General features: G+C 36.8%; 1 protein-coding gene across 3 annotated transcripts in view; it reads right to left on the bottom strand.

The window, feature by feature from the left end:
* The window catches only part of ITPR2 (inositol 1,4,5-trisphosphate receptor type 2), a 527,210-nt gene that overhangs the window by 289,755 nt on the left and 217,239 nt on the right, over positions 1 to 20,216 (bottom strand). For all 3 annotated transcript variants that reach the window (XM_030830533.3, XM_030830536.3, XM_060305847.2), the window contains 3 exons: positions 19,706 to 19,763; positions 18,109 to 18,274; positions 16,875 to 17,048 (listed from right to left, as the gene is read on the bottom strand). In XM_030830533.3, the coding sequence (XP_030686393.1) occupies positions 16,875 to 17,048; positions 18,109 to 18,274; positions 19,706 to 19,763 (398 nt within the window). The remainder of the gene's footprint in view (positions 1 to 16,874; positions 17,049 to 18,108; positions 18,275 to 19,705; positions 19,764 to 20,216) is intronic.

The following is a 20,216-nucleotide window of genomic DNA, read 5'->3' as shown; positions in this document are numbered from 1 at the left end:
GGCATCAGCCCAAGCTGATAACCAACAACTGAGTTTTAACTTGTCTCACACACACAACAGAAAAGAAGCAAAGCCTGAATTCCAAGAAGATGGAAGGTCTGACCAGAAACCTGCCTCAGGATCAGGAATACCTAAAGGAGACACCCACAGTGACGAGCCAGGGAAAAACGTGGCCCATAGAAGAACAAAGGGGTACCTGTCTTGGCTTGGCCTGGTCAAAGCCAAAAAAGGGAGAAAACTCTCTTGAGCTCCTATATACAAAGACAAGCCCACTTTCACTCAAGATTTGGGGATAGAATTCCCACTAATAAAAGGGCTCCAAAAGTTCTAAGCCAAAAACTTTGTCTAACATGTTTACAAAATGTCGTATCTCAAAGTGTCTCAATGAGGCAAATGAAATCTTCTCTGGATTAAACACAAACTTCAGAGGAATTCACATATTCCAAAGAATTTAAGTTCATAATACATTTTTTAAATTACTAACTAAGTAAACACATTCCCAAGGACTTCTGCAAGAATAGCACACTTAAAACTGCAAATGGCCTTCCTATTAGAAAACCACTAGATCCTAGATACAGAACCTATTTTAAGTACATTTCTGGGCTCACTGGAAATGAAGGACAACTCTGAAAGACCCCACCCACCATCTACAATGGAAAAAAAGTAAACTGAAACCAGATCAGAGAGTTCCAAGCTTCAGGGCAACATGGTAAGTTTCCCTGAAGGCAAATGCCAGTAGTAGGAGGCCTGCAACCCAGAAAGACAAGCCAGCTCTAAGCAAGTGTCAAGTCAGAGTAGCTAAAGCCGAGACTCCTGCCTTTAGACCCATGTGTGGGAAGGGAGCAATGTGGTCTCAGGCTCACAGCGCCCCCTGGCCATAGGCCAAGGTAATCACAAATACTCTAAGGAGGAAAACATACCATCTTTCAAATTCTTAAATCCAAAAGATGTGAGCTCAAAACCTACACCCAAATGTTTACAGCAGCTTTACTCATCATGGCCCCAAACTGGAAACAATCAAGAGGTCTTTCAATAGGTGAATTAGGATAAACAAACTATAGTACATCCAGACAATAGAGTATTATTTAGCGATAAAAAGAAATGTGCTAGTGAGTTACAAAAGGACATAGAAAAACCTCAAATGCATATTGCTAAATGAAAGAAGCCAGTCTGAAAAAGCTAGATATGGTACAATTCCACCTATATTCTGGAGAAGGCAAAACTATACATGAGACAGGAAAAAGATCAGGGGTTCCTGAGGGGTTCCCAGGGGCTCAGGGACTCACAACAGAGAGACAAATGGGTGGAGCAGAGAGGAATTTTAGGGCAATGAAACTATTCTATATGATACTGTACATAGCATTACACACTTGTCAAAACCCACAGAATCATACAGCACAAACAGCAAAACCTAAAGTAAATTATGAACTTCAGTTAATAATAATGTATCAATACTGGCTCATCAATTGCAATGTACCACATTAATTAAGATGTTAATAGAAAACTGAAGGGAGGGGAGGAGAGGATATAAGGATATATTGTACCTTTTGTGCAATTTTTCTCTAAACCTAAAACTGCTCTAAAAACAAAGTCTATCAATAAAAGATATGAGCTCATAATCAAAGATGACCAAATATATAATGAAACATGGAATTAGTATTACATACAGGCTATTCAATAGCCATATGGAATCACAAAAATTAGCAAGCAACAAAAGATGATCAAAAATGACCAAAAAGATTTATTTAGTCAAATTGCAGGTGTGAAAAAGTATAATGGCTGACATTAAAAGTCAAGAGGTAAAGTGAACTGCAAATAAGACGTGCCTGAAGAGCGACTCAGACGACTCTAAGAAATTATTCAAATTCAGCATAAAGTCGCAGGTATGGAAAATATAAAAAGGAAACTAATAGATATGGAGGCAATAATAAGGTTTAACAAACATTTAATCAGTTTTAAAATCAGAATTAAAGCACCACTATTCAACATACAGCAAACTTCTCAACGGTAGCAACGGCAGCCAGAAGACATGCAACAGTATCATCAGAAGTGGGAGAAAATAAATCTCAACTGATAAAAGGTTTTTGTTTCCAGTTAAAAATAATTTTAAATTTATAGGCATCAAATAAAATAGCCTTAAAACATATAGAGATTAATAGAACTATAGGGGAAACTGATAAACCTACCATTGTAGTGGGAAATGTCAATAAATCTCTCCCAATTTTTGATACATCAAGAAAATATTTGTGACTAGATAGATGATTTAAATACAATAAACTAGATTTACTAATCACATATAAGGAAACTTACACGCATTCACCTTCTTCTTGAGCCCACATTAAGTATTTCTAAAACCTGAATATATAATAGACCAAAAATTGTCTCAACAAATTTTAGATAACTGATATCATCATAACCACATTCTCTTGCTACAAGTTAATTAAGAATTCAATAACCAAAAAAAGGGCAAATTTTGAGAATGCATTTGGAAATTTAAAAACTCATTTCCAAGAAACTATATTGGGCCAAAGAAGAAATCATAATGAAATTATTTAAATATCTAATATTGAACAGTAATAAAAATACCATTTGTCAAAATCTGTGGGACGCAGCTCCTTAGAAGGAAATTATATCATTAAATTTTTTAAAAGTCTGAAAAGTATGTCAACATAAAAGGCTATAGTATAGTAGGATAAATATAATGAAATAGCAAACAAACACAGGAGCTCAACAAAGCCAAAAATAGACTCGTTAAACGGATGAATAAAGTATATCCAGCTCTGGTGAGATTGTACCTGACATTATACATTTGTCAAAACCCACAGAATTGTACAACACAAAGAGTGAAATCTAAAGGGAAAAAGAAGAAGAGAATGAAAAAGGGGTATGAGCTACAGATATAGCAGATACTTAAAAAGATAACAAGGGACTTCCCTGGTGGCGCAGTGGTCAGGAATCCGCCTGCCAATGCAGGGGACACGGGTTTGATCCCTGCACCAGGAAGATCCCACATGCCGCAGAGCAACTAAGGCCATGCGCCACAACTACTGAAGCCTGCACGCCTAGAGCCTGTGCTCTGCAACGAGAAGGCACTGCAATGAGAAGCCCACACACGGTAACCAAGAGTAGCCCCCACTCACTGCAACTACAGAAAGCCTGCACGCAGCAAAGAAGACACAATGCAGCCAAAAATAAATAAATAAATAAATTTATTTTTAAAGAAAGATAATGAAATAAGATGAATAAATTTGAAAACTAAAGTATATAGCCAGAAAAATATACAAGCTGACCCAAAATAGAAAATTTTAATGAATTTATAAACTTTAAAAATTAATTACTAGTAAAAGTCTTCCCACAAACTAAATCCAAGGCCCAGGCAGATTTAGAAAAGTTCTACCAAACATTCACAGAAGAGATAAAGAAAGGGGAAGATTGTGTAACTCACTTTGTTACAGAATTAGTTTAACCTTGATACCAACAATTGACAGGAAAAGTATAAGAAAGGAAAATTAGAGGCCAACCTCACTGACAACAAAGATGTAAAATCCTGAACAAAATACTAGCAAACTGGATGTAGTACTGTAAAAAATATCACCAAGATACACTTATTCTAGAATGCAAGGTTACTATGGTAGCAGCTCTATTTATGATTCATGTTATCAAAATTAGCAGATTATAATTAAAGAAAAATAACAATCTTGACAGATGCATAAACTGCATTTAATAGAAGTCAACAATCATAGTAAAAATTAGCAAACGAAAAACAGAAAAGAATTTCCTCAATTGGTAAAAGGTATCTACAAAAAAAAGGACCATAAAACTATATTCAATAGTGAAATATTAAAATTATTCCCTTTAAAATCAGAAGCAAAACAAGGATACCCATTATCACCACATCTATTTACCATTGTACTGCAAAACCTTACCAACACAATAAAGCAAGAAAAAAAGAAATAATAGATGAAAAGATAGTGTTCAAGTTTGAATTATAGCATCACCATGACTTTATGTCAAAAATATTTTTAACCTTAGGTAGCTATACATGAATTGGTAGGACCTAACTACCTGCGCACACAGAATTTAGCTTAATCTAAACTGGAAGAGGAAGTGAAATGTCCAATAAACATATAAAAACATGCTCAACCTCATAATAATCCAGCAAAATGAAAATCACAACAGGGATAATATACCAAACACACTCAATTATCAAAAATGGAAAAGTGAGGGCTTCCCTGGTGGCGCAGTGGTTGAGAGTCCGCCTGCCGATGCCGGGGACACGGGTTCGTGCCCCGGTCCTGGAGGATCCCACATGCCGCGGAGCGGCTGGGCCTGTGGGCCGTGGCCGCTGGGCCTGCGCATCCGGAGCCCGTGCTTTACGGAGGGAGAGGCCGCAGTGGTGAGAGGCCCGCGTACCGCAAAAAAAAAAAAAAAAGAAGAAAAATGGAAAAATGAGAAAACCAGTAGTCATCAGGATGGGGAACCACAGAAACTCATACGCCCTGGAGGGAGTATCATTTGGTCTTTGGAAAACAACTGGCATTATTTGGTAAAGGTAAACATACCAGATATTAACACCTAAATATATATCCTGAAGGGGTGCTTAAACATATGCATCAGGTGACATTAAAAAGTTTTTTAAGCTCCTTTTGGTAGCAAATTTTCTTTCAAAACTGTAGCAAATTTTCTTTAAAACTTTCTTCTAAAACTTTTCTTTTAGATATGTAAAGAACATAAAATGTTCATCAACAGTTTACTAGATAAACATGTGCATAAAATGTAATAATGTATATTAGAGAAAATGAATAAGTCATTGCTATACAACAACAAAGATGGAGGACAAAACATATCTAAAACAGACTAAGTGAAATATTTTTCATTTTGTTAAATGTTTTAAAAATATAGATATACATGGTAAAACAGTTAAGAAAAGCAAGGAAATTATTAACATGAACTCATGATAATGGTTTCCTCTGGGATATAGGGATGGACCACAGAGACTTCTTATTGGTACTATTCTATTTCTTAAGCAATACATTAATTTCAACAGAATGTTCTACCTCAGGAGGTATTGAATTTCCCATCACAGAAGTTTGTTTTATTTTAAGAAATATCTCACTTAGGTGACCTATTTAGAGAGAGAATACACAGGAAATAGACTTGATAACTTCCTACACAGGAAATAGACTTGATAACCCTACAAGTATCTTTTAATTTAACAAGTATCTTTTAAGATTTCATAATTCTATATGCATCATAGTAAACAGCACACTGTGTTGCACATGAAAACCAATAATAATTATAACAAGCATTCACTGACTGTGGACTTTTGGCAGACACTGACATCCTTTCTTCCTTCTTGCCAGCAGATTTTGATTTCGTTTATCCTTCCCCCACGTAACTCAGGGGAGAGTATCCTAGCCTGCAGAGCATCTTTTATTTAGTCTAAGCTAATCTTAGAGTCCATTGGTTTAGAGGTAAACATGTGGTCCTGCTTTGGCCAAGGAGACATGAGATAGAATCTACTAAGGGGCGCCTGGGAAAGGTTTACTTGCTCCTAAACAGGAGACTTAGAAAAGCACAGATATTCTTTTGTGACAGTGTTGTGATGTCTAGGATGCTGCTGTCGTGATGCAATCATGGGAAAGATCAGTCTCAGAAGTGGTCCATGATGATTGCATTGAGACAATAAATTAATTAAAACTGGAGCCTCACTTCTTGACTTGTTAGTAGATAATATGTCACCTTGTTGTTTATATTTTCCCACTGAAGCCGTATTAACTGACACACCACATGCACAGAGTTTGCTCATTTAATCTTCACAATAATCATATGAGCTAAGTACCATTATTAAGTCCATTGAACAGACAATGAAAATAAAACTGAAAGAATTAAAATAAGTTGCCCAAAGTCATACATACAGTTAGTGACTGTATACAGCTTTAGACTCTAAAACCTATACTCTTAATACACTATCCATTCAAGGCCATCTTCTTGTGGCTATGAGGGCTGAAAAGAAAATCCCAATAGATCTGAGGGTTCTGTTATCTGGCCACAAGCTTCTAAGGTATGCATCAGTGGTGGTGGCAGCAGCAGTGTTGGCATTAGCTGAAGCAGCTTCTTCAGCTCTGAATCATTGCTATGATTGTTTGACGCTGAAATCAATAGTCCAGTGGCAGCCTCTAAACTGTATTCCTCCAGACTGTTCAAAAATTTAATTCCTTGTATTAAATCACTTCCTGCTTTAAGTACCCAAAATTATTACCATTTGCTGAACTGATAAATCCTGAAGTCAACAAATAAATAAATACATTTCAGCTTCACTGACTTGTATTCGTCTGAAGTCCCTAGAAAAATAGTTTTATAGCCCACATGTAATGCAGTTTTATCTTTAATAAGATGACTACCCTCAGATGACTTATTCATCTTCTTTCTCACATCAATACAAACTGTTTATTAAACTGCTATGAGGATGCCATTGATATGCACTATAAAAGAGGTTCTTTCTCCACTTTTCCTCATGACTGGGAACTTAAACTGCAGACCAGTGACTAACATCCTTCATGGAACATCTCACCTCTACTCTTCGGTGATTTTTGGGGGCCAACTTTTACAAACGCATACTGCATTTTGCTGAGGTTTAGAGCTGTTCTATATTAAAATAAAAGAATTAAATGTTCTGAAAGGGGAAGCAACATTACATTTATCCTCTAGAATATTTACAAAATATGTATTTGTAAAAGAAAGAGGTATTCTAACTTCGTGAAAGCGTAATACATCTCTAAATAACAAAGTATTATATCAGAAAGTGCAATTTTACATTAAAGAGCCTGGAACTTATCATCAAAAAAGACCTGAGTTAAAATCACATAGAGCTTCTTGACAATGAGAAAACACTTGGGTTTTCTCAATTTCAGTTGGTTCATGCTCAGAAACGTGATGTTTATAACTATCTCCAAAGTTTGTTGTAACATTTTAAAAGATATACCATGCATGACAGTGTCGGCTACAGGAGTTGGTGTACAGCAAATACTAAATAAATGTTGAAATTTCTCTTATTTCTTAAATATACCATGGAAGAACTCTATTTTAACCAAAAAAATAAATAAATAAGTAAAAGCTTTAGAAATTCTACATTCTACTAACTTACAACATAAAATCACAGAAACAGTTCCTAAAGAATTAAGTCAAAACTGTTGTGCAGATCAGTGATAATTAGTCCTGAGACAAGTAGAAAGTAGTTACCCACCACTGAATTTCCCTTTAACATTTTGATGACTCTAATTACCTCCCCCTCCCACTAATTACCTCTGCTCATCACCCTGCACTACAAAATATTTTAGGTATTCCAAGAAACAGAAGACTCGGGGTAGGTAAACCTCTCTAAATAGTAACAGTTTATAATCCTGCAGATTAAAATAAGAGCTAAGGAGGACCTTCAAGATGGCAGAGAAGTAAGACACAGAGATCACCTTCCTCCCCACAAATACATCAGAAATACATCTACATGTGGAACAACTCCTACAGAACACCTGCTGAATGCTGGCAGAAGACCTCAGACCTCCCAAAAGGCAAGAAACTCCCCCACGTACCTGGGTAGGGCAAAAGAAAAAAACAGAGACAAAAGAATAGGGACAGAACCTGCACCTCTGGGAGTGAGCTGGGAAGGAGGAAAAGCTTCCACACACTAGGAAGTCCCTTCACTGGCGGAGACACGGGGTGGGTGGAGGGGAAGCTTCGGAGCCACAGAGGAGAGCACAGCCACAGGGGTGTGGAGGGCAAAGCAGAGAGATTCCCACACAGAGGATCGCCGCCAACCAGCACGCACCAGCCTAAGATGCTTGTCTGCTCACCACCGGGGCGGGTGGGGCCTGAGAGCTGAGGCTCAGGCTTTGGAGCTCAGATCCCAGAGAGAGGGCTGGGGTTGGCTGTGTGAACACAGCCTGAAGGGGGCTAGTGCACCACAGATAGCCGGGAGTCCGGAAAAAAGTCTAGAACTGCCTAAGAGGCAAGAGACCACTATTTCAGGGTGCACGAGGAGAGGGGATTCAGAGCACCACCTAAACAGCTCCGGAGATGGGCATGAGACGTTGCTATCAGCTTGGATCCTAGAGATGGACATGGAATGCTAACACTGCTGGTGCAGCCACCAAGAAGCCTGTGTGCAAGCACAGGTCACTATACACAGCTCCCCTCCTGGGAGCCTGTACAGCCCGCCACTGCCAGGGTCCCGTGATCCAGGAACCTCTTCCCCAGGAGAACACACAGCGCGCCTCAGGCTGTTGCAATGTCACACTGGCCTCTGCCACCACAGTCTCGCCCCACATTCTGTAGCCCTCTCTCCTGAGTGAGCCTGAGTGAGCCAGAGCCCCCTAATCAGCCACTCCTTTAACCCCGTCCTGTCTGGGTGGAGACGTACATGCAGAGGCGGGGCCAATTCCAAAGCTGAACCCCAGGAGCTGTGCGAACAAAGAAGAGAAAGGGAAATCTCTCCCAGAAGCCTCAAGAGCAGTGGATTAAATCTCCACAATCAACTTGATGTACCTGCATCTGTGGAATACCTGAATAGACAACAAATCATCCCAAAACTGAGGCGGTAGACTTTGGAAGCAACTGCAGACTTGGGGTTTGCTGTATGCGACAGACTATTTTCTGATTTACATGCTTCTCTTAGTTTAGTTTTTAGTGCTTCTTATCATTGGTGGATTTGTTCTTGATTTCACTGCTCTCTTTTTTTGTTTTAAGTACTTCTTTTATTTTAATAATATGTTTTTTTATTTTTTATTTTAATTATTTTATTTTATTTTTCTTCATTTATATTTTTTCTCCCTTTTCTCCTGAGCTGTGTGGGTGACAGGCTCTTGGTGCTCCGCTTGGGTGTCAGGCCTGAGCCTCTGAGGTGGGAGAGATGACCAGCAGAGACCTCCTGGATCCTGTAATATCAATCTGGAGAGCTCTTCCAGAGGTCTCCGTCTCAATGCTCAGCTCCACTCAACAACCAGCAAGCTACAGTGCTGGATACCCCATGCCACACAAGTACCAAGACAGGAACAGAACCCTACCCATTAGCACAGAGGCTACCTAAAATCATACTAGGTTCATAGACACCCCAAAACACACCATTGGACATGGTCTTGCCCACCAGAAAAAGAGGATCCAGACTCATCCACGAGAAAACAGCCACCAGGCCCCTCCACCAGGAAGCCTACACAACCCATGGAAACTACCTTACCCACTGGGGACAGACACCAAAAAAAACGGCAACTATGAACCTGCAGCCTGTGAAAGGGAGACCCCAAACACAGTGAGTTGAGCAAAATGATAAGACAGAGAAATACAAAGCAGATGAAGAAGCAAGGTAAAAACCCACCACACCAAACAAATGAAGAGGAAATAGGAAGTCTACCTGAAAAAGAATTCAGAATAATGATAGTAAAGATGATCCAAAATCTTAGAAATAGAATAGAGAAAATACAAGAAACACTTAACAAGGACCTAGCAGAAATAAAGAGCAAACAGACAGTGATGAACAACACAATAAATGAAATTAAAAATTCTCCAGAAGGAATCAGTAGCAGAATAACTGAGGCCGAAGAAGAGAGAAGTGACCTGGAAGATAAAATAGTGGAAATAACTACCACAGAGCAGAATAAAGAAAAAACAATGAAAATAATTGAGGACAGTCTCAGAGACCTCTGAGAAAAACATTAAACGCATGAACATTTGAATTATAGAGGTCCCAGAAAAAGAAGAGGAAAAAAAAGGGACTGAGAAAATATTTGAAGAGATTATACTTGAAAACTTCCCTAATATGGGAAAGGAAATAGTCAGTCAAGTCCAGGAACCACAGAGAGTCCCATACAGGATAAATGTAATGAGAAACATGGCAAGACACATATTAATCAAACTATCAAAAATTAAATACAAAGAAAAAATACTAAAAGCGGTAACAGAAAAACAACAAATAAATTACAAGGGAATCCCCATAAGGTTAACAGCTGATCTTTCAGCAGAAACTCTGCAACCCAGAAGGGAGTGGGAGGACATATTTAAAGTGATGAAAGGGAAAAAATTACAACCAAGATTACTCTACCCAGAAAGGATCTCATTCAGATTCGACAGAGAAATTAAAACCTTTAAAGACAAGCAAAAGCTAAGAGAATTCAGCACCACCAAACGAGCTTTACAGCAAATGCTAAAGGAACTTCTCTACGCAGGAAACACAATAGAAGGACGAGATCTATAATAACAAGCCCAAAACAACTAAGAAAATGGAAAGAGGACTATACATATCAATAACTATCTAAAATATAAATGAGTAAAATACTCCAACCAAAAGATATACACTGGCTGAATGGATACAAAAACAATACCCTTATATATGCTGTCTACAACAGGCCCACTTCAGACCTAGGGACATGCACAGAGTGAAAGTGAGGGGATGGTAACAGATATTCCATGCAAATGGAAATCGAAACAAAGCTGGAGTAGCAATTCTCATATCAGACAAAATAGACTTTAAAATAAAGACTATCACAAGAGACAAAGAAGAACACTACATAATGATCAAGGGATCAATCCAAGAAGATATAACAATTATAAATATTTATGCATCAAACATAGGAGCACCTCAATACATAAGGCAACTGCTAACAGCCATAAAAGGGGAAATTGACAGTAACACAATAATAGTAGGGGACTTTTAAACCCCTCTTTCACCAATGGACAGATCAACCAAAATGAAAATAAATAAGGAAACACAAGCTTTAAATGACACATTAAACAAGATGGACTTAATTGATATTTATAGGACATTCCATCCAAAAACAACAGAATAAACTTTCCTCTCAAGTGCTCATGGAACATTCTCCAGGATAGATCATATCTTAGGTCACAAATCAAGCCTTTGTAAATTTAAGAAAACTGACATCTTATGAAGTATCTTTTCCAACCACAATGCTATGAGACTAGATATCAATTACAGGAAAAAAACTGTACCGACACAAGCCTCTTAGAGAGCCTCATCCACCAGAGGGCAGACAGCAGAAGCAAGAAGAATTAAAATCCTGCAGCCTGTGGAACAAAAACCACATTCACAGAAAGAGAGACAAGATGAAAAGGCAGAGGGCTATGTACCAGATGAAGGAACAAGATAAAACCCCAGAAAAACAACTAAATGAAGTGGACATAGGCAACCTTCCAGAAAAAGAATTCAGAATAATGATACTGAACATGATCCACGACCTCAGAAAAAAAATGGAGGCAAATATCAAGAAGATGCAAGAAATGTTTAACAAAGACCCAGAAGAATTAAAGAACAAACAAACAGAGATGAACAATACAATAACTGAAATGAAAAACACACTAGAAAGAATCAATAACAGAATAACGGAGGCAGAAGAACAGATAAGTGACCTGGCAGACAGAATGGTGGAATTCACTGCTATGAAACAGAGTAAAGAAAAAAGAATGAAAAGAAATGAAGACAGCCTAAGAGACCTCTGGGACAACATTAAACGCAACAAAATTCGCAATATAGGGGTCCCAGAAGAAGAGAGAGAAAAAGGACCAGAGAAAATATTTGAAGAGACTGTAGTCGAAAACATCCCTAACATGGGAAAGGAAATAGCCACCCAAGCCCAGGAAGCACAGAGTCTCATACAGGATAAACCCAAGGAGAAACACGCCGAGACACATAGTAATCAAATTAGCAAAAATTAAAAACAAAGAAAAACTATTGAAAGCAAAAGGGAAAAATGACAAATAACATACAAGGGAACTCCCATAAGGTTAACAGCTGATTTCTCATCAGCAGATACTCTACAAGCTGGAAGGGAGTGGCATAATATACTTAAAGTGATGAAAGGGAGAAACTACATCCAAGATTACTCTAACCAGCAAGGATCTCACTCAGATTCGATGAAGAAATCAAAAGCTTTACAGACAAGCAAAAGCTAAGAGAATTCAGCACCACCAAAACCGCTCTACAACAAATGCTAAAGGAACTTCTCTAAGTGGCAAACACAAGAGAAGAAAAGGACCTACAAAAACAAACCCAAAACAATTAAGAAAATGGTCATAGGAACATACATATCGATAATTACCTTAAATGTGAATGGATTAAATGCTCCAACCAAAAGATGCAGGCTTACTGAATGGATACAAAAACAGGACCCATATATATGCTGTCTACAACAAACCCTCGTCAGATGTAGGGACACATACAGACTGAAAGTGAGGGGATAGAGAAAGATATTCCATGCAAATGGAAATCAAAAGAAAGCTGGAGGAGCAATATTCATATCAGATAAAAGAGACTTTAAAATAAAGAATGTTACAAGAGACAAGGAAGGACAAGACATAATGATCAAGGGATCAATCCAAGAAGAAGATATAACAATTATAAATATATATGCACTCAACATAGGAGCACCTCAATACATAAGGCAACTGCTAACAGCTCTAAAAGAGGAAATTGACAGTAACACAGTAATAGTGGGAGACTTTAACACCTCACATACACCAATGGACAGATCATCCAAACAGAAAATTAATAAGGAAACAGAAGCTTTAAATGAGACCACAGACCAGATAGATTTAACTGATATTTATAGGACATTCCATCCAAAAACAGCAGATTACACTTTCTTCTCAAGTGTGCACGGAACATTCTGCAGGACAGATCACATCTTGGGTCACAAATCAAGCCTCAGTAAATTTAAGAAAATGGAAATCATATCAAGCATCTTTTCTGACAACAACACTATGAGATTAGAAATCAATCACAGGGAAAAAAACATAAAAAACACAAACACATGGAGGCTAAACAATACATTACTGAATAACCAAGAGATCACTGAAGAAATTAAAAAATACCTGAGACAAATGACAATGAAAACACGATGATCCAAAACCTATGGGATTCAGCAAAAGTAGTTCTAAGAGAGAAGTTTATGGCATACAAGTCTACCTCAAGAAACAAGACAAATCTCAAATAAACAATCTAAACTTACACCTAAAGGAACTAGAGAAAGAAGAACAAACAAAATCCAAAGTTAGCAGAAGGAAAGATATCATAAAGATCAGATCAGAAATAAATGAAACAGAAACAAAGAAAACAATAGCAGAGATAATAAAACTAAATCCTGGTTCTTTGATAAGATAAACAAAATTGATAAACCATTAGCCAGACTCATCCAGAAAAAGAGGGAGAGGATTCAAATGAATAATATTAGAAATGAAAAAGGAGAAATTACAAAAAACGCCATAGAAATACAAAGCATCCTAAGAGACTACTACAAGCAACTCTATGCCCCAAAAATGGACAACCTGGAAGAAATGGACAAATTCTTAGGAACGTATAACCTTCAAAGACTGAACCAGGAAGAAATAGAAAATATGAACACACCAATCACAAGTAATGAAATTGAAACTGTGATAAAAATCTTCCAACAAACAAAAGTCCAGGACCAGATGGATTAACAGGTGAATTCTATCAAACATTTAGAGAAGAGCTAAGACACATCCTTCTCAAACTCTTTGAAAAAATTGCAGAGGAAGGAACACTCCCAAACTCATCCTATGAGGCCACCATCACCCTGATACCAAAACCAGACAAAGATACTACAAAAAAAGAAAATTACAGACCAATATCACTCATGAATATACATGAAAAAAGACTCAACAACATACTAGCAAACAGAATCCAACAACACATTAAAAGGATCATACACCATGATCAACTGGGATTTATCCCAGGGATGCAAGGATCCGTCCATATATGCAAATCAATCAATGTGATACACCATATTAACAAATTGAAGAATAAAAACCACATGATCACCTCAATAGATGCAGAAAAAGCTTTCAACAAAATTCAAAACACATTTATGATAAAAACTGTCCAGAAAGTGGGCATAGAGGGAACCTACCTCAACATAATAAGGCCATATATGACAAACCCACAGCAAACATCATTCTCCATGGTGAAAAACTGAAAGCATTTTCTCTAAGATCAGGAGTAAGACAAGGATATCCACACTCACCACTATTATTCAACATAGTTTTGGAAGTCCTAGCCACAGCAATCAGAGAAGAAAAAGAAATAAAAGGAACACAAATTGGAAAAGAAGAAGCAAAACTGTCACTGTTTGCAGATGACATGATACTATACACAGAAAATCCTAAAGATGCCACCAGAAAACTACTAGAGTTAATCAATGAATTTGATCAAGTTGCAGGATACAAAATTAATGCACAGAAATCTCTTGCATTCCTATACAGTAATGATGAAAAATCTGAAAGAGCAATTAAGGAAACACTCCCATTTACACCTGCAACAAAAATAATATAATACCTAGCAATAAACCTGTCTAGGGAGACTAAAGACCTGTATGCAGAAAACTATAATACACTGATGAAAGAAATTTAAAATGATACCAACAGATGGAGAGATATACCATGTTTTTGGACTAGAACAATCAACATTGTGAAAATGACTATACTACCCAAAGCAATCTACAGATTCAATGCAATCCCTATAAAACTACCATTGGCATTTTTCACAGAACTAGAACAAAAAATTTCACAATTTGTATGGAAACACAAAAGACCCCAAATAGCCAAAGCAATCTTGAGAAAGAAAAACGGAGCTGGAGGAATCAGGCTCTGGGACCTCAGACTATAGCTCAAAGTTACAGTAATCAGGACAGTATGGTACTGCCACAAAAACAGAAGTATAGATCAATGGAACAGGATAGAAAACCCAGAGATAAATCAGCACACGTATGGTCAACTTATCTTTAATAAAGGAGGCAAGAATATACAATGGAGTAAAGACAGCCTCTTCAATAAGTTGTGCTGGGAAAACTGGACAGCTACATGTAAAAGAATCCAATTAGAACACTCCCTAACACCATACACAAAAATAAACTCAAAATGGAATTAAAGACCTAAATGTAAGCCCAGACACTATAAAACTCTTAGAGGAAAACATAGGCAGAACACTCTATGACATAAATCACAGCAAAATCCTTTTTGACCCACCTCCTACAAAAATGGAAATAAAAACAAAAATAAAGAAATGGGACCTAATGAAACTTCAAAGATTTTGCACAGCAAAGGAAACCATAAACGAGACCAAAAGACAACCCTCAGAATGGGATAAAATATTTGCAAATGAAGCAACTGGCAATGGATTAATCTCCAAAATTTACAAGCAGCTCATTAAGCTCAATATCAAAAAAACAAACAACCCAATCCAAAAATGAGCAGAAGACCTAAATAGACATTTCTCCAAAGAAGATATACAGACTGCCAACAAGCACATGAAAGAATGCTCAACATCTTTAATCATTAGAGAAATGCAAATCAAAACTACAATGAGATATCATCTCACACCAGTCAGAATGGCCATCATCAAACAATCTACAAACGATAAATGCTGGAGAGGGTGTGGAAAAAAGGGAACCCTCTTGCACTGTTGGTGGGAAAGTAAATTGACACAGCCACTATGGAGAATAGTATGCAGGTTTCTTCAAAAACTAAAAATAGAACTACCATACGTCCCTGCAATCCCAATACCTGGCATACACCCTGAGAAAACCATAACTCAAAAAGAGTCATGTACCACAATGTTCACTGCAGCTCTATTTACAATAGCCAGGACGTGGAAGCAACCTAAGTGTCCATCGACAGATGAATGGATAAAGAAGATGTGGCATATATATACAATGGAATATTACTCAGCCACAGAAAGAAACCAAATTGGGTTATTTGTAGTGAGGTGGTTGGACCTAGAGTCTGTCACACAGAGTGAAGTAAGTCAGAAAGAGAAATACAAATACTGTACGTGAACATCCTATATCTGGAACCTAAAAAAAAAAAAAAAATGGTTCTGAAGAACCTAGGGGCAGGACAGGAATAAAGACGAAGATGTAGAGAATGGGCTTGAGGACATGGGGAGGGGGAAGGATAGCTGGGACAAAGTGAGAGAGTGTCATGGACATATATACACTACCAAATGTAAGGTAGATAGCTAGTGGGAAGCCACATAGTACAGGGAAATCAGTGTGGTGCTTTGTGTCCACCTAGAGGGGTGGGATAGGGAGAGTGGGAGGGAGACGCAAGAGGGAGGGGATATGGGGATTATGTATACATATAGCTGATTCACTTTGTTATACAGCAGCAACTAAGACAACAATGTAAAACAATTATACTCCAATAAAGATGTTAAATAAAATAAAATAAAATAACAACTAAATAAAACACTAGAGAGGTATTTAAGAAACTCAATACATTATCTTTATACTGTTGGCACTAGTCTACTAAAACACTGCTTAAAAATTTTTATGGTTTATTTAGTATTTAGTGAAATCTGAAAACAGCAACTAATTAACCTACTGAAAATTAAAACCAATATAACAGAGGATTTATGATCAGTGTCTTACTATTCTGTAGATGACACAGATTTGGGGGATTTTCATGTTGGTAATAAAGCATATTGTCCATCCATTGGGTATTTTTACATATTTATAAGGCTATTCAATAATAAAAGGAATGATTTATAGGTTGCCAATAAAAAGCCACCATGAATGGTAGAAACAAAAATTCCCCTCTCTGTACAGGTCTCAGCTTAGGACCTATTCCTCTTTTTCTCCACCTCACTCCCTCCTATTGTCCTGATTCCTGGCTTATAGGATTTACAGTGGGAAGGAGGAAGAGTGAAAAAGTAGTCAGATGAGGTAACAAGTGAGAGCAATTGACAAGAATTAACCAAAGTACAAATTTATGCAGATATTTGACTTGGCAAATGGAAATTTTATGCTGATTTAAAAGATATTGTTTGGATTATTTCAAAATAGATCTTGAAAACAGACCTCAATTGGCTCTTCACCACCTTTTACTTGATTTTCACCCATTTCTCCATTCTCATAGCTGCTGCTCTTCTCAACCCATAACTCGGATTTTTCTACAGTTAGTCGAAGCTGGTCTAGGTCTGCCTTGATTTGCTTGTAGTTATCTACGTCCTGATTGGACACCAGTAACTGTACCTGGAAACAGAATTGCAATCCTTAGTTTACTTAACTTACTTATGGAATTTCCTTTATTCCTATTTCATTTATGTCAAAAATCCCAAGTCTTTTTAACATATTTGCCCCTCAGTTGAAGTTTAGTATTTCTAGAATATTTATGAATATTTTATATATATTTACATATATTTTACATATTTTAGATGTATATTGATCATGAAAATTCCCCTGAAAGTATCTGTGAACTCTACTCAATATATTCACATGTTATGAAGAATTATACATATAAAAAAGTGAGCCCTAGCAAAGCTTTTTAAAGTGTTAAAGAGTAATTTAAAATAAGAGATACCCTAACTCTAATTTTACTGCTAAAGTTAATTTTTCTGAGACTCTCTCTATTTGAAAAGAGGTAGAAGCATAAAAACAAGTGGAAGAAAACAGTGATACAGTCTAAACCTAAATTTATATGTATTGTGTGACATTTACAAATATATGAATAATTATCTGTATTTATATAATTACTCTTTTAATTATTTCATATTGTAACATACCCTTGTAAAACTTCCTAATGAAGATCAATGCTCTATTAAATAAATATTAGTGAAATACATGTAAGCCCTGAGATATTTCTCATTAATGGTCTCAAGATTGATATCATTCAAAGACAACAAAGAAAAAGATTAGATCCATCACAATTCCTTTCTTTTGGATTTCTACATTTTTTCAATCACGACATTTATTTCAGTGCATTACCCAAATTTATCAGTAAAATCTGGGGTCAAAATAACAGCACCGGCAACAAAATTCCTAATATGGTTTTATCTCCCAGTGCCCTCCTAAATTTTAGTGCCTGTCATTTACATTAAAGATATTAACTGAAAAATCACTTGTGGGGATCTCTTTCTAAAATAGATCAAGTCTTGGCCTAAGACAAGGCCATATCTATCTTTAAAAATAGAAAGTGTTCCCAGGGAAAGCTGCACAGGCTCATTAACTCTGCAACCATGAAGTCAGGTTGGATGTTATAAACAATATTTTCAGAGCCTCTGCTATGGAACTACTGAGGGCTACTGAATCTCACCTGTTTAAATGCCTGTAAAACTTCCGCTCTCTGGCTGAAGTGCTTGAACAGCAGCTGCAGGGCTCCTGATAGCAAAGGAGGGTAGTCATGCATGATCAGATGAATGAGGACCCGTAAAAATGTCCTGCCTCCTTCATCATCAAGTTGAACTGGATTTTTTTCCTTTCTATAAAACCAAAAATTATTCTAAAATAACTTATATTTACATAAAATTTAGTCAGAAGTGGTTAAAATTGTGTGTACATCCTCAGTTATCACCCACCCACCCCGCCAAAAAAAACTGGAAAGTATAAAGGAAGAAATTTTTACTCTTTTTTGGCCTCGGGTAACTAATGAGGAAACAAAACATAGAGAAAACTTGTGTTTGTCCATGACAGTAGGGGTGACCTAAGTCCCAGTTTGTCCAAGACTGAGGGGGTTCCCAAGATAGGCGACTTTGAGTAAGTGCACTGGGAAAGTAGCAGGCAAACCGGGATGATTTGGTCATCTAGGCAAAGACAAAAGATAGAATCTGAATCAATCCTGAAGCGTTTATTGAGAAGACATACTTGGCTGGATGTACATCAAGGACTGAACTTCCCCAGAGTCCAAAAACCTCTCCACGACAGGTGGTGAGGCACGGGGAAGGCAGTGCTCGTGCACACAGGCACACAGGCATCACCAGAGCAACTCTGCGAGTTTGGTGTATCCGGACTCTGAGCAAGATTCCCCTGATAAAAAGTCCACTTATTTTAAGATGAAAATCATACACTGGTTTATTCTCTCTTCTCGGGAATAATGAAATACTTGAATAGGAAAACACAGCAACAATAACAACAGCAAAAACTGGCAAAACAATATAAAAACAAACTTAAACCAAATGTTCACTAGAGATAAAAATCCTTTTGGGTTCCCCTGATTCCTCATTCTTGTCTTTCTAACCAAAGAAAATGCAGTGCCTTAGTACAGAAATTTGTTTAGGTACTCATGGCAAATCTATGATAAAAATGAATGCCAGAAACTCAATAATTTGTAGCTCAGACATTTTACGGTTTTGACTTTTCTTTTTGACTATTACTTTCATTTATGAGAAAAAAAGAAACAACCTAAAAACAGTGAGTAGCAGGGCACCTGACAGCAAAGGAGAATAGTCATGTCAGAGATGTTTCATTTTCTTTAATCATGGATATTTCCAATTGGCAGAAAATAGCGTTATTTCTCACTTATAAAGTTAATGATAACGTTGAAAGAAGTTACTTTCTTGCCTCCAATTTCTCAGATTTGGGGAAGCAACATTTTGCAAGAGGCAGCAATATTCATACCAGGAAACTTAAAGGGCGTTCGTGTGCTGTCATTATTTGAGCAAAGAAAAGCAAAGAATTCAGGGGAAAGTTCAATACACTGAACTCATGTCTCCTGTCTTTTTTTTACCTGACCTAAAGAAAAGCTATGCTTTCTCTTCTACAGTAAATTAGCAGCTTCATTTATGGCAGAAATTATGTTGGCAACGATAAAGGATCTAAAATTAAATAGATATAGCGAAGTGAACAATAAAGTGTCAATAAAATTCTAAGTAAAATCTTATTTACAAGAAAAAGACACATAAATGTTACTGTACCTTCCAGCAAACATAGTTTCTGCCTGAGCTGCAATTTCATCTATGTCAGGAACAACAGCTGCAAAGACAAATGGTAAAATCCATTCTTTATCATTTTATAATTAGGAGTCCCAATATTTATGATAATATTAGCTTACCTAAAAATACTTTTGTAATTTCTTTATGCCACCAAAAGTCAATTAACACTTTAAAAAAGTCACAATACAGTTCCCCTTATCGGTCAATATGTTAAACTGAAGTTTACATTTTAAAATATATATTGTTATAGTCAAAGATACATTTAAAAGATCAGAAAGGACCATTTACAAACTTTCCACATCTATATAAGTATGTATGTGTGTATATATATATATATATATATACACATATATATATATATATATCAAGTACACACACACCTATATACACACATTTAATTTAAATGGGTAATGACATGGAAGGATAATATTTTTTAAAGAATCACAGTATACCTATACGGAACCTTGTTACTACATGGTACTTCCAAACATGA

The sequence above is a fragment of the Globicephala melas genome, chromosome 10, assembly GCF_963455315.2.
Source record: "Globicephala melas chromosome 10, mGloMel1.2, whole genome shotgun sequence".
NCBI classification, from domain to species: Eukaryota; Metazoa; Chordata; class Mammalia; order Artiodactyla; family Delphinidae; genus Globicephala; species Globicephala melas.
This window is presented reverse-complemented; position numbering and strand designations above follow the sequence as displayed.